Below are 15,434 nucleotides of genomic sequence, written 5' to 3'. Positions count from 1 at the left end.
AAACCATCTTACTCCCCTTACCATTTCAGTCACTGTCTCTGTCATGTGAATGGCGGGTAAGAACTAAACCACGGAAAGGAACCAACCTGGTCTCACCTCCACCATTCGCATGCACACTCCCCCACGCACACCGTATTCTCACGGAGGCGGTAATGGACTAGAAATAGATAAAGACACGGGTTTATCACTGTCATGACACATATATACACATACATAAACAGGTTAAAACATCAGTATGTACCACGTAGATTTGATTCCTTCTGCCAGTGTTTTTGTCCATAGTCCCCATTTTACGGATGCGGTAACTGAGGCACAGAGCAGTTAAGTAACCTGTTCAAGGTCACACTAGAGGCAAGTGAAGCAGCCTGGAGTAGTGGAAAGTGCCCAGGCCTGGGAGTCAGTAGGTCGTGGGTTCTATTCAGTGGAAAGAGCACGGGTTTGGGAGTCAGCAGTCAGGAGTTCTAATCCCGGGCTCCGCCACTTGTTATTTGTGTGACCTTGGGCAAGTCACTTAACTTCTCGGGCCTCAGTACTTCATCTATAAAATGGGGATGAAGACTGTGAGCCCCACGTGGGACAGCCTGATCACCTTGTATCCCCCCCCAGCGCTTAGAACAGTGCTTTGTACATAGTAAGCGCTTAAAAAATGCCATTCTTCTTCTTATTATTAATAATAATCCCGGCTCTGACACTTGTCTGCTGTGAGACCTTGGGCAACTTGCTTCACTCCTCTGTGTCTCAGTTACCTCAATTGGAAAATGGGGATTGACACTGTAAGCCCGATGTGGGACAGGGACTGTGTCCAACCCGATTTGCTTGTCTCCACCCCAGCACTTAGTAGTACAGTGCCTGACACAAAGTGAGCTCTTGACAAATATAATTATTATTAAGTGTTTGAACCAGAATTAGAACCCAGGTCCTCTGACTCTCACCCTCTACTTGTTGAGTATTTTTACATGTTAAGCACTGTACTAAAATGCTGGATCAGTTCAGGATCAGACACGGGTCCCTGTCCTATAGGGCTTAGTGTCTAAAATGGAGGAGGAGACAGGCATTTTTATCCCCGTTTTACAGCTGGGGAAACCGAGGCACAGAACACATTGAGTGACTCGTCCAAGGTCACATATCAGCAAGTGGCAAACCAGTACTCCTCGAGGTCTTTCCAGTAGGCCACACTGCTTTCCTGGGATCCTTAGCATCGCTTGCTTCAAGTCAGCACTGAAGGTTCACTCAACGTAAAAGCATCCAATGGCCTTGGTCAAACCTGGCCAAAACATCTAGGAAAAGATCCCACTGTGCACACCAAAACTAGGATCCGGTTGGCAGCAGGGGCATCGGGAAAAGCACTGGGGGGAGGAGTACACTGGGAGAATGAGGGAAATGCATCTAGCAGAGAGGGGGTTGAATACGTGTGGATCGTATATGTCTTTAAAAGAGGGAACTTCCTCAAATCAGGAAGTACTTCGAAGCAAATGCACTCACAGCCAAAAGAAGAGATCAGGAGGTTCACTCCCTTGTAGACAGTTTAGTCTTATACTTAAGCAAGTTTGTTTCGCAAAACACACAGATAGAGAACTGGTTTATTGGTGAGATACACCACAAGCCTCCCACATACACACACACACACGTGGGAACTACAAATACCCCAAAATACTCCCATATCATAGAATCTACAAATTTGTTTATGAAACTAAACACCCCCATACCTATCCTAGCCTAGTAATATAAAAGGCAATTGTTCTTTTACAGGTCTGAGCTCTGTGGCCTTTCCGAGGTAATTCAGCTTAGCTCTATCTCCTTCGCAGTATCTAGGCTTGGGATCAGCAAGCAGATTGGGTCGTATCAGGAGCCCATCAAAAGAACAGCTTGGGTTTTAACTGCCAGTTCTACCCAGAAAAAGAACAAGGTTTTTAGTTCAGTCCCAACACACTCCTCTGGGCTCGGCACACGATGGGTAGAAAAAGGCATCCTCTTAAAGCCAGAGCCCAGGAACCTAGAAGGATTAATTAATTGATTGATTGATTGACTGAACAAGGGGAAGGCAGTTCTGAGGTGACGGGCTGGGGGAAAGGGTGGGAAGGAAAAAAGGAGCTGCACTAGATTGTAACTTCCATAAGGGGAGGGATCATGGGGGTTTTTTGCATGTGTGTGTGAGATATTATGCGCTGACTATGTGCCAGACACTGTTCCAGGTGCTGGGGTAGCTACAAGCTAATCAGGTTGGGCACAGTCCCTGTCCCATATGGGGCTCACGTTCTTAATCCCCATTTTGCAGATGAGGGAACTGAGGCACAGAAAAGTGAAGCGACTTGTCCAAGGTCACACAGCAGACAAGTGATGGAACCAGGATTAAAACCCAGGTCCTTCTGACTCGCAGGGCTCTGCTCTACCCACTGGAGCACACTGCTCTCCGTGCATCACACTGTACTCCCCCAAGCACTCAGTAAAGTGCTCTGCACCCAGGAAGGGTTCAATCGATACCCCTGATTGATTCGTGCAGGAACAGTTCTTTATTCTAAGTGGAACTTTCCTTCTTTCCAACTCGGTTTTGAATTGGGAGAAAAGCTGTACACCTGCCATGATGTCAGGAGAGGGAGAGCAATCGATTGAGACCGTGTCACCAGGACAAAGAAGCCGGATGGAGAAAACACAGCTCAGGTGCAAATTTAGGTGACTCAAACCAACCACTGTCTCAGGATTTGCAATTCCCTTTGGGCTATCTCGCAAACCACATCCATCACCAAGTTACCACGGATCATAGCTTCTTCTCCTGGAACTTTCTGCCTCTGAGTGGTGGCTTCTAATCCAGAAGGGTAACCCAAGATCAACCTCTAAAGTTAGTCAGCTCACAGTGCTCTGCACATAGTAAGTGCTCAATAAATACAATTGGGGCAGAGGTACACATGACAACTGTGTAAATCGGCGTGGATTCTTCATCTCAGCAACCTACTACTAGCTGCCCTGCTACTTGAATGACAAATTTACATAATCCCAGGGTCCAGGGTAGAGAGAACTCAAATTGGGCCTTCTGGGAAAGGGAGTGAAGGGAAAAATGCCCCCAATCCTTCCACAGTTCCTCTAGAACGTAAGCTTTGTATTGGACAGGGAACACGTCTGCTAATTCTGCTGTACTAAACTCTCCCAAGGGCTTAATACAGTGCTCTGCACATAGTAAATTCTCAATAGATTGTCTGGCTTTCATCATGTCTAAAATGCAGGGCAGATGATAGAACCAGCCAATGTACCGTGCATATATATATACATATATTTAATGTATATTTGTTAAGTGTTTACTATGTGCCAGGCACTGCACTAAGCACTAGGATAGATACAAGCTAATCAGAGTAGCGTAAAAAACTAATAGCAGTCTTAGTCCCCATTTTACAGATGAGCCCCTGAGAAGTTTAGGAAACAGCACGACCTAACGGAAAGAGCACAGGCTAGAAATCAGAGACTGAGTTCTAATTCTGGCTCTGCGACCTATTTGGTCTGTGACCTTGTGCATGTCACTTAACTTCTCTGGGCCGCAGTTCCCTCATTTGCAAAATGTGAATTTAATATCTGTTTTCCTTTCTGCTTAGACTCTGAGTCTCATGTGGGGCCTGATGATCTTGTATCTACCTAGTGCTTAGTACGTACTTAGAGAAGCAGCATGGTCTAGTGGCTAGAGCCCAAGACTGGGAGTCTGAAGGACTGGGTTCTAATCCCGGCTCCACCACTTTGCTGTGCAACCTCGGGCAAGTCACTTCACTTCCCTATGCCTTAGTTCCTTCATCTGTAAAATGGGGACTAAGACAATGAGTCCTATGTGGGACAGGGCCTGTGTCCAACATGATCATCTTGTATCTACCCCAGTGCTTAGAACAGTGCCTGGAACATAGTAAGCACTTAACAAATACCATAATAATAATACTAATAATAATAACATTTGTTAAGCACTTACTATGTTCCAAGCACTGTTCTAAGCACTGGGGTAGATACAAGGTAATCAAGTTGTCCCATGTGGGTCTCACAGTCTAAATCCCCATTTAACAGATGAGGTAACTGAGGCACAGAGAAGTTAAATGGCTTGCCCAAAGTTAATAATAATGTTGGTATTTGTTAAGCGCTTACTATGTGCCGAGCACTGTTCTAAGCGCTGGGGTAGACACAAGGGAATCAGGTTGTCCCACGTGGGGCTCACAGTCTTAATCCCCATTTTACAGATGAGGGAACTGAGGCACAGAGAAGTGAAGTGACTTGCCCACAGTCATACAGCTGACAAGTGGCAGAGCTGGGATTCGAACTCATGAGCCCTGACTCCAAAACCCGTGCTCTTTCCACTACGCCACGCTGCTTCTCACAGTTACACAGCTGATAAGTGGCAGAGCTGGGATTAGAACCCTTGACCTCTGACTCCCAAGCCCGGGCTCTTTCCACTGAGCCACACTGCTTCTCCTATTATTCTAGTAAGTGCTTAACAAATATTATCATTATCATCATTACTATCATTATTATTATTACACAACAGAGCCAGAATTAGAACCCAGGTCTCTGACTCCCCAGCCTGTGTTCTTTCCACTAGGCCATACTGCTTCTCGATATTGTGATATTATGAAAATGTAGCCCAAAAGACTCCTCCAGAAGCACAGAGTAAAATCAGCCTCACAGGAGAACTATATAATAATAATAATAAAGTTGGTATTTGTTAAGTGCTTACTATGTGCAGAGCACTGTTCTAAGCGGCTGGGATAGATACAGGTAATCAGGTTGTCCCACATCAGGCTCACAGTCTTAATCCCCATTTTACAGATGAGGGTAACTGAGGCACCGAGAAGTTAAGTGACTTGCCCCCAGTCACACAGCTGACAAGTGGCATAGCGGGATTCAAACCCGTGACCTCTGACTCCAAAGCCCGGGCTCTTTCCACTTCTAGAGGAAGCCTCGGAGAGAGAGGAATATGTAGCCTTTAACAAGGCAGAGGACTGGCTAATGGGTGCCAGCAAACCCTGAAGTCTTGGTACACATTTGGTTCCTTTTCTTTCTTTATGGTATTTGCTTCATAATAATGACGATGATGATGATTGGTATTTTGTTAAGGGCTTACTATTGTGCCAGTCACCATTCTAAGAGCTGGGGTAGATACAAGATAATCGGGTTGGACACTGTCCCTGTCCCATGTGGGGCTCACAGTCTTAATCCCCGTTTACAGATGAGGGAAGTGAGGCCAGAGAGTGAAGTGACTTGCCCAAGGTCACACAGCAGACAAGTGTGTTGAACGGGGATTAGAACCCGATGACCTTCGACTCCCAGGCCCGTGCTCTATCCACTAGGCCATGCTGCTTCATCAATCAGTAATTTATTGAGTGCTTACTACATGCAGAACACCGAGCAAAGCACTTACTATGCACCCGGCACTGTATTGAGCCAAATGAGACAGAAGATTATCGGGTTGGACAGATGCCCTGTCCCACATTGGGTTTACAGTCTTAAGCCCCATTTTTACGGATGAGGTAATTATATTCTAGTGATCACGCTATACTCACATTTGCACGTTTACTTCAACTCCTCCCAGCCCACTGCCCGCACCCCTGTCAGGGTCTATTTTTGCATTGGTAATGTTTGCTGCATTAACATTCAAAGAAAGAGCTTCGTCTTAAAGGGGAATGGGTAATGTACCTGGGGTTTTCTCACTTCTTATTTTAAAAATCTCCAACAAATCAGAAGGACTCAGAAGAATATTCACGGTCTGTTACTCTTTAGATAAATATTAACCCCAGATATTTTTTTTTTCCAGAACAAAAACACAGTTAAAATGTCCTCTGTAAATTTGCTCTTACTTTATTATTCTTGGCAAATGAACTATATTTTCTGAATCTTACGGCTTTGTCATCAAACATTAGCTTGTTTGCAAAACTACTGGCTTAAACGGGGAAAAAGCTAGTTTTCAAAATCTTCGGTGGTGAAAAATCAAACAGTGAACATCCTCAATTTAAATGCAGTAGTTTCCTTCAGGAGACATACAGTTGTGGCAAGAGTGATTATAAAAGAAAAGTAATAATAATAATACTTGTTAAGCACTTACTACGTGTCAAGCACTGTTCTAAGCACTGGGGTAGATTCATGTTGATCATATTGGACACCAGTACCTGTCCACATGGGGCTCACACTCTTAATCCCTGCTTTCCAGATGAGGGAACTGAGGCCCAGAGAAGTGAAGTGACTTGCTCCTGATCACACAGCAGACAAGTGGCAGAGGCAGGATTAGAACCCATGACCTTATGACTCCCAGGCCCGTGCTCTATCCACTACGCCTTGAAGCAGCGTGGCTCAGTGGAAAGAGCCTGGGCTTCGGAGTCAGAGTCATGGGTTCGACTCCCGGCTCTGCCACTTGTCAGCTGTGTGACTGTGGACAAGTCACTTAACTTCTCTGTGCCTCAGTGACCTCATCTGTAAAATGGAGATTAACTGTGAGCCTCACGTGGGATGACCTGATTACCCCGTATCTCCCCCAGCGCTTAGAACAGTGCTCTGCACATAGTAAGCGCTTAACAAATACCAACATAATAATAATAATAATGTATGGAAAAGTTGAGAAACCAAGATATTCTGTGGTGATTCAGTGGCTGGGCCTGGAACAAAACTCAAGCATCACTCTAACCCTCAGTTATGCCAACCACCAGACCTTAAGTCATCGACTAATTTCCCAGAGTTGAGATTCACAGTTTTCATTTCACTGTACTGCCTCTCTCTGTACTCTCCTCCTCCACCCTGGTGCCTGAATTCCCTCCCTCTTCACGTTCAGCAAACCATTGCCCTCTCAAAGTCTCAACTCCTTGATATACTGCCATCTCCCCCAGCCTATTCCACTCCTCCCAACTGCCATTTCATTTAAGCGCTTGGGTAATCACATCTCCCCCGCTGCCACCCATCACACTAGATATAATACTAATAATAATAATTATGGCATTTATCGAGCACTATGTGACAAGCACTGTTCTAAGAGCTGGGGTACATACAAGGTAATCAGGTGTTGTCCCACGTGGGGCTCACACTCTTAATCCCCATTTTACACATTAAGTAACTGAGGCACAGAGAGGTTAAATGACTTGCCCAAGGTCAGACAGCACACAAGTGGCAGAACCGGAATTAGAACCCACATCTTCTGACTTTCAAGCCTGTGCTCTTGCCATTAGGCCAATGTATTTACATATATATATCTTTACAATCTATTGTTTCCTCCTTCCTGTAATTTATAAAAATACTTTTGGTATTTGTTAAGCACTTACTATGTGCCAGGCACTATACTAAGCGCTGCGGTGGATACAAGCAAATAGGATTGGACTCAGTTCCTGTCCCAAGTGGGGCTCACATTCCCAATCCCCATTTTCCAGATGAGGTAACTGAGGTCCAGAGAAGTAAAGTGACTTGCCCAAGGTCACAGAGCAGACAACTGGTGGAGCTGGGATTAGAACCCATGACCTTCTGACTGCCAGGTACTCTACCCTCTAGGCCATGCTGCTTCTCAGTGTCTTTCACTGAAATTGATTTCAGTGTCTTTCTCTCCTGCTAGATTGTAAACTCATGGAGAACAGGGATCATAACTTTTATTTTAATGGTATCTGTTAAGCGCTTACTATGCACCAGGCACTGTTCTATGTGCTGGGGTAAATCAAGCAATGAAACAATGGTGTTTATTGAATGCTTACTATGCACAGAGCACTGAACTGAGCGCTCAGGAGAGTACAACACAACAGAATTAGCAGACACATTAGCAGACATGAACGAGGTTGTAGTCTAGCGTAAGGTCCAGATACAAGGCAATCAGGGTGGATACTATGTTCCACATGGGGCTCACATTTAATCCCCATTTTACAGATGAGGTAACTGAGGCCCAGAGGAGTGAAGTGACTTGCCCACGGTCACAGAGAAGACAAGTGGCAGAGCTGAAATTAGAACCCAGGTCCATCTGACTTCCAGGCCCATAGCCTGTCCATTAGGCCAAGCTGCTTTTGACTTGCACTCTCCCAAATGCTTCGGCAAGTGCTCTGCACAGAGTAAATGCTCCAAAAATACTACTGATGGATGTCAATGTCCCTCACTGACTCTCAATGACAAACACCTTGAGAATGAAGATGGCCTTCCAGGATCTCTGAGGCAACCTGATGGCAGCTCTACTGAAGCCAAGAAGCCCATCTGATGGGGCCACCGTCAATAGAAAATGGACAGCCCTCTGAGCGCCTGTCCAACAGACAGCCAAAAAGCTGGTTGACAAGGTAACCAACACGCGCTGTATTAGTTTGATTCTCAAATTATTTCACTGAAACAATCAATCATCAATCAATCAAACATCCTGACTGCAGCTTCCAAGAGGGCCCAATCCCCTCCTGGTGACTAGTTCATTCGATCCATCAAATTGACCTCAGTTACCCCATCTATAAAATGGGGATTAAATCCTACTCCCTCCCACTTAGACGGTGAGCCCCATGTGGGACAGGGACCGTGAGCAACCTAATTATCTTGTACCTACCTCAGCGCTTAGATCCGTGCCTGGCACATAGTAAGCACGTAAGTACCATAATCAATCCAACAATTTATTAAGAGATTGCTGTGTGCTGAGCACTGTACTAAGCACTTGAGAGAGTACAGCATAGCAGAAGTGGTAGACACGCTACCTGCCCACAGTGAGCTAGTTCAAGCATTCATGACTGGCCTCTCTCTTCCTCTCTAGATTTCTTTCCCCGATTCACTTACGACGGACTTACACAAGCCCCAGGGATGGTAAGAGTTGAAGATAGAGAATGGAAAACAGAAAAGAGGAACCAATTCTGCAACAACTACCCATTCCAGGAAGAGTCCTCGATTGCCACAAATAAAACTGCACCTCACAGAAACCAGTTGGTTTTAGGGTCACTCATCAGTTCCTATCACGTAAGTTGGAATTTAGTCCCACTACAAATGGAGTGAAATCCTGGAGCTTGAAAGGACCACCCCCACTGGAAGATCATCTGATTCAGGCCCCTGCCTTGGGGCAGGGGACTAACTTCATCAGGTAGGGCAGGTGATCCAACCACAGATGGAGACTCTAAGTCTCCTTTGGTTTCTGATTTAGGTGAGACGAAATCTCTCCTCCTTTAACTGCAGCCCTTTTTCCTCTTGTCCAACCAATGAGAGACATGGAAAACGATGGAGTCTCCCGTCCGGAATCCTCTCCATAAACCTCTCAGATATTAAAGAAGATATTAAACTGCCCAACCCCTCAACATTAGAATGCAGATATTAAACTGTCCATTCGCTCTCTTAATAATGATAATAATGATGGTACTTGTTATTACCATGTGCCAAGCACCGTTCTAAATGCTGGGGTAGATACAAGGTAATCAAGTAGGTACAAGTTAATCAGTCCCTATCCATATGGGGATCTCAGTCTTAATTGATGAGGTAACTGAGGCCCAAAGATGCGAAGTGACTTGCCCAAGGTCACACAGCAGACTTGTGGTGGGGCCGGGATTAGAACCCAGGTCCTTCTGACTCCCAGGCCCATGCTTTATCCATTGAGCCACACTGCTTCTAATGATTGTGATATTTGAACTTCTTCTCATAGACCCTCTTCTCCAAACCCATAATCATTTGGTCCCTCTTCTCTGAAGTGACTTGTCCTAGGTCACCTAGTTAGGGCAGAGGTGGAATGGAAGAAACCAGCCTCCTGACTTCTAATCCGGAGTTCAGTCAATCATTCAGTCAATCAATGGCATTTATTGAGTGCTTAGTACTTGCAGAGCACAGTACTAAGCACTTGAGAGAGGACAATACAACAAAATTAGCAGTCACGTTCCTGGCCCATACCGAGTTTACAGCCTAGAGGGGGAGACAGACATGAATACAAATAAATAATTTATAATTTATAAGTAATTTATAAGTCTCCTAATAGACTGAGCATGGGCCTGGGAATCAGAAGGTCCTGGATTCTTATATTGACTTTAACACCTTTCTGCTGTGAGACCTTGGGCAAGTCACTTCATTTCTCTGTGCCTCAGTTACCTCATCTGTAAAATGGGGATTTTGACTGTGAGTCCCATGGGGGACAGGGACTGTGTCTGATCTGATTATCTTGTACCTACTCCAGCGCTTAGAATGGTGCCTAACACATAGCAAGCGCCTAACAAATACCATCATCATCACTATTATTATTATTATGTCTGTAAGTAATATATGTTATGTATGATAATATATGTGACAAATATACAAGGAATTTATAACATAGTTTATTCATTCATTCATTCATTCATTCAGCAGTATTTATTGAGCACTTACTATGTGCAGAGCACTGTACTAAGCGCTTGGAATGTACAAATCGGTAACAGATAGAGACAGTCCCTGCCCTTTGACGGGCTTACAGTCTAATTGGGGGAGACGGACAGACAAGAACAATGGCAATAAATAGAATCGAGGGGAAGAACATCTCATTGAAACAATAGCTAATAAATAGAATCAAGTTTAAAGATATGGACATACTAATAATAATTATGGTATTTGCTAAGCATTTATTTGTGTCAGGCACTGTACTAAGCTCTGGGGTGGATTCAAGCAAAGCAGGTTGGACACAGTCCCTGTCCCACGTGGGTCCCACAGTCTCAAATCCCCGTTTTACAGAAAAGGTCTCTGAGGCCCAGAGAAGTGAGATGACTTGCCCAACGTCGCACAGCAGACAAGTGGCGGCCCAGGATCAGAATCCATTGACCCTCTGACGCCCAGATCCGTACTCTATCCACTCCGCCCCATGTAAGCCCTGCAGGGTTGGTCCCCTCCCTTCTCGCCCGCCGAGCCTGCAGGCTGGCGACTCACCTTCGGAGATGGCCTTCTTCACGGCGGCCACGTAGGCCTCGGGCTCGTCGTCGTAGGTGAGCTCCTTCCAGAGGGCCCAGTCCTCGAAGAAGGCCAGGAAATCCTCAGAGTCGTCCACCCCGCAAAACAGTCGGATCACCTTGTGCGGGGGCCGGAGGGCCTGCTGGAGGCTGCCCAGCACGGCCGGCTGGTAGAAGCTCTGGACCAGCTCGGCGGACAGGAGCATGACGATACAGCGACTCTTCGCAAAGAAGCTCGAGTCCTCTTTGGCGATGGCCTCTCCGTCGTTCAGCTCGTAGGTCAGGATGGGCTCATTGCGCACCTGCCGGCTCGACTGGAACACTTTCTGGAGGTAATGGCACCACTCTCTGGCATCCTGGCTGAAGACGATCAGGATGTCGCATTCCTCCGGGGCTTCTGGGGGGAACGAGGTGGGTTATGGCAGCCCCCCTCCAGCTCTGGCTCTCTCGGGTTTAGCGGGGCTGGACTGGGCCCAGTGGGAAACGGGGAGCCAGTGGAAATGCAGGGGTTTTCAGAAGCAGAGCAGCGCTACTGTTTTCAGTTTTTACGGTATTTGTCGAGCACTTAATATGGGCCAGGCACTGTACTAAAAGTAGATTAAAGTAGAAGTGGGATGGCATGAGCAGGATAGTAGGGAATGACTCTTGGAAGTTGGAAGGTTGAAGAGGAGGAGAAGGTGATCATAAGAAGATGAGGAAGGACATGGTTTGGCATTTTGAGGGAGGAGGGAGTGCCGTGCAGGAAGAGAAGCAGAAGCAGCCTGGCACAGTGGTTAGAGCCCGGGCTGGGAGACAGAAGATCATGGGTTCTAATCCCAGCTCCGCACTTGTCGGCCACGGCGACCTTAGGCAAGTCTCTTCACTTCTCTGGGTCTCAGTAAACTGATTCTGTAATTGGGGATTGAGACGTGAGCCCATGTGGGGCAGGGATTGTGTCCAACCCAATTTGCTTGTATCCACCCCAGCACTTAGTACAGTGCCTGACATATAGTAAGCACTTGACAAATACCATAATTATTATTATTACTAGGAGGAAAGGTGTGAACAATGGGACAGGAGTTGGAGGGGTACAATTAGGGGTGGGCTTACTGTGTGCCAGGCACAGCTCAAGACACTGAGGTAGACACAAGCAAGTTGGGTTGGACACAGTCCCTGGCCCACAAAGGGCTCACAGTCTTAATCCCTATTTTACAGATGAGATATCTGAGGCACAGGGAAATGAAATTGCTTGCCCAAGATCACACAACAAACAAGTGGCAGAGCCAAGATTAGAACCCAGGTCCTCTGACTCTCAGGCCCGGGCTCTATCTACTAGGCCATGCTGAGAGGCTCAAGGCTGAAGATCAGGATTTTCAGTTTGATATAAGAACTAAAATCCACATAAGGATGCAAGAGTTTCCAAAATTCTGTATCCTACTTACTCAATGAAACTATAGATAGATCATTTATGCATAATATCTAGACTGTGAGCTTGTTGTTGGGTAGGGATTGCCTCTATCTGTAGCCAAATTGTACTTTCCAAGAGGTTAATACAATTGCTCTGCAGACAGTAAGCGCTCAATAAATACGATTGAATGAATATCAAACAAGTTTATTCATTGAGTGTTGCTAAGTGCAGAGCACTGTACTAAGCACTTGGGAGAGCACAATAATATGTACATTCTGTATAAAAAGAGATCTTTTTTTTTAAAGATGACACTACCTGCAGAGAAATCTATCCTCGCATGCAGCGTGATTAAAAGAAACCAAAACGATATGCAACTTCACAACCCCCACTCTCTTTTGCAGTGCATGCACATAAAGGCACCGATGAGTTGTGGCCATTTGGCAGGGTCTGTCTGTTTTCAAGCCCTCCACTTGGAATTCAGAAATTCGTGAAGACTCAACTCTTGGAAGGCAAAACACCTCCCGGTGGCTGTCCACCTCCAGCCGGCTGATCTCTCTGAGACAACCATCTCCCAAATCTTACACATTTTGGTGTCACCTTCGTATCCTCAAGAGGTTTTTGAATCATCAGTGTTAGTTCCTCCCCAACAACAACCCAGCAGCAGATGTCAGCAGCAGTGGCCCCATATTAGAGACAAAGGAGGGTGCTGAGGCCCAAAGACTGATAATAAAAATAATAACAATGGCAATAATTATAATAATCGTGGTATTTTTTAGGTGCTTACTATGTGCCAGACCCTGTATTAAGTGCTGAAGTGGATACAAGAAAATCGGGTTGGACATATCCCTGTCCCACATGAGGCTCACAGACTAGCAGAAGGGAGTAGGGTTGAATCCCCAGTTGTCAGATGAAGTAACTGAGGCCCAGAGAAGTGAAGTGATTTGCCCAAGGTCACACAGCAAATACATGGCAGAGCCAAGATTAGAAGCCAGATCCTCTGACTCCCAGACCCGTCCTCTATCCACTAGAACCCCTTCCCCTCCCTCTTCAGGATCTCAGGAAGTTAGGGTCTCCGCCCTTGATTTGCTTTGGGATAAGAGGGATGATGTCACAGAACTTCTTAGCAAAAGACAGTGCCTGTGGGAGAATTAACACCATTGAGAGATTCTTCCCATCCGCAGGTATGTGAAGCCAAAATGGATAAACCATAGCATTAAATGCTCATCAACACCCCTAGCAGTTAATAATAAACCTAAAGTCAAAGGCTAAGGGGCTCCTACAATTAGTGTGCAAGAGGAAACCAGATGTTAAAAGGAAAACGTGAAAATCTTCTTACTGAAGAAAATGGGTGTAATGAAATCATTTATAACACAAAAATTGCCATTCCTGGGTTAGAGTGGAGTGAGACTGGTGAGACACTAAGACCAGACTGGACTGATTTGTGCAGGCCAGTGCTCTTTCTCCAACATGGCAACAAGATGTGTGGAGGACACGTTATTATTATTGCTATATTTGTTAGGCACTTACAAAATGTCAAGCACTGTTCTAAGAGCTGAGGGAGATACAAGTAATCAGGTTGCCCCTCATGGGGCTTACAATCTTCATTCCCATTTTACAGATGAGGGAACTGAGGCCACAGAGAAGTTAAGTGACTTGCCCAAAGTCAGAAAGTTGAGAAGTGGCGGAGCCAGGATGAGAGCCCACAACTTTTCACTCCCAAGCCCATGCTCTTTCCACTAAGCCACGGCTGCTTCCCCAGTGATGGCATTTGTTAAGCACTTACAAGGTGCTAAGCACTTTTCTAAGTGCTGGGGTAGATACCAAGTAATCATGTTGCCCAATGTGGGGCTCACCATCTTAATCCCCATTTTCCAGATGAGGCAACTGAGGCACAGAGAAGTTAAGTGACTTGCCCAAAGTCACACAGCTAAATGGCAGAGCCGGGATTAGAATCCACGACCTCTAACTCCCAAGCCCGTGCTCTTTTCACTACGCCCCGCTGCTTCAACAAAGTCCCTCTCCCACATAGGGGTTACCAGAGGGAGAATGGGCATTAAATAACCATTTCACAATTGAGGAAAACTGAGGCCCAGAGAAGTTAAGCGACTTGTCTAAGGTCACACAGCAGACAAGTGGCAGAGCGAGACTAGAACCCAGGTCCTTCTGACTGCCAGGTTCATAGTCTATCCCCTAGGCCACGCTGCTTCTCATGTAATGGTTACCCTCTTTCCCATCCACCCGGTAGTTAATTTTTCCTCGATGACCCCAACTTCCCTGTAATGGTCCACTATGTACCTTTCATCTATCAATTTTTACCAACTCAATTCATAGTATAGAAGGGGGCTCCCAGAGCTGGTGAGGCATCTAAGAGGTAGACTGTAAGCTCGTTGTGGGCAAGGAATGTGTCTGTTTATTGTTGTATTGTACTCTCCTAGATGGTTAGTACAGTGCTCTGTACACGGTAAGCGCTCAATTAATATGACTAAATGAATGAATGATTCAGTCCTGACTGTGGGAAGAACACTGTATTTAGCTCTTTGGGGAGTACAGGAGAATCGGTGGACATGATTCCTGCCCTTAAAGAGCTTACCATTTAGCGGGTCAAGGAACAGACACTAAGATACTTTACAGATAAGAGGAAGAAGGAAAAGGGGATTATACATGAGTTAACGCTCTTAGTTCCTGCTGATATTTTTGGCCTGCATAACTGACTTCCTGCGGTAATAACATTCTTATGCTTAATAGCCACTGTGTGAAGATGTATTTCCCTCGTTTGTTTTGAATTTGCTACTTCAAGCTTCGATGGGTGCCCTCTTGTGTCGGTGTTGAGAGTTCTGGGGAGCATCCATTCCGTGTCCATTCCCTTCCTGATTTTGTCAACTTCAATCATGCCCCTTCTCAACTTCCATCATTCACAATTGCAGAATCTTAATCTTTTCAGTCTATCTTCAAATGGAAGCTTCTCCATTCCATTGATTACTTTGAAAGCCAAATGATCCATCCAAAATGCCACTTGGAATGAGCTGGCCCATTACAAAAAAAAAAAAAAATCAACCTAATGAATGTTTCGTTAATTTATTTATTGTTTAGCTAGACCCAGACCAAATTGGGTTTTGCCTTAAGCCCTGGAAGTTTTTCTTCTTAGCACTTCGAGGTTAGTGTATAAAATGTAAACAAAATGATTTATGTCACGCTCAAGGTAC

General features: G+C 45.5%; 1 protein-coding gene across 1 annotated transcript in view; it reads right to left on the bottom strand.

Annotated features, from left to right (window-relative positions):
- Positions 1-15,434, bottom strand: part of PIK3AP1 (phosphoinositide-3-kinase adaptor protein 1) — a 137,426-nt gene that overhangs the window by 107,322 nt on the left and 14,670 nt on the right. Inside the window, exon 2 of the mRNA XM_029060986.2 lies at positions 10,825-11,241. Within this exon, the coding sequence (XP_028916819.1) occupies positions 10,825-11,241 (417 nt within the window). The remainder of the gene's footprint in view (positions 1-10,824; positions 11,242-15,434) is intronic.

This window comes from Ornithorhynchus anatinus, chromosome 3, assembly GCF_004115215.2.
Source record: "Ornithorhynchus anatinus isolate Pmale09 chromosome 3, mOrnAna1.pri.v4, whole genome shotgun sequence".
Lineage (NCBI taxonomy): Eukaryota > Metazoa > Chordata > Mammalia > Monotremata > Ornithorhynchidae > Ornithorhynchus > Ornithorhynchus anatinus.
The sequence above is the reverse complement of the archived record's forward strand: the minus strand, read 5'-3'. Positions and strand labels throughout refer to the sequence as shown.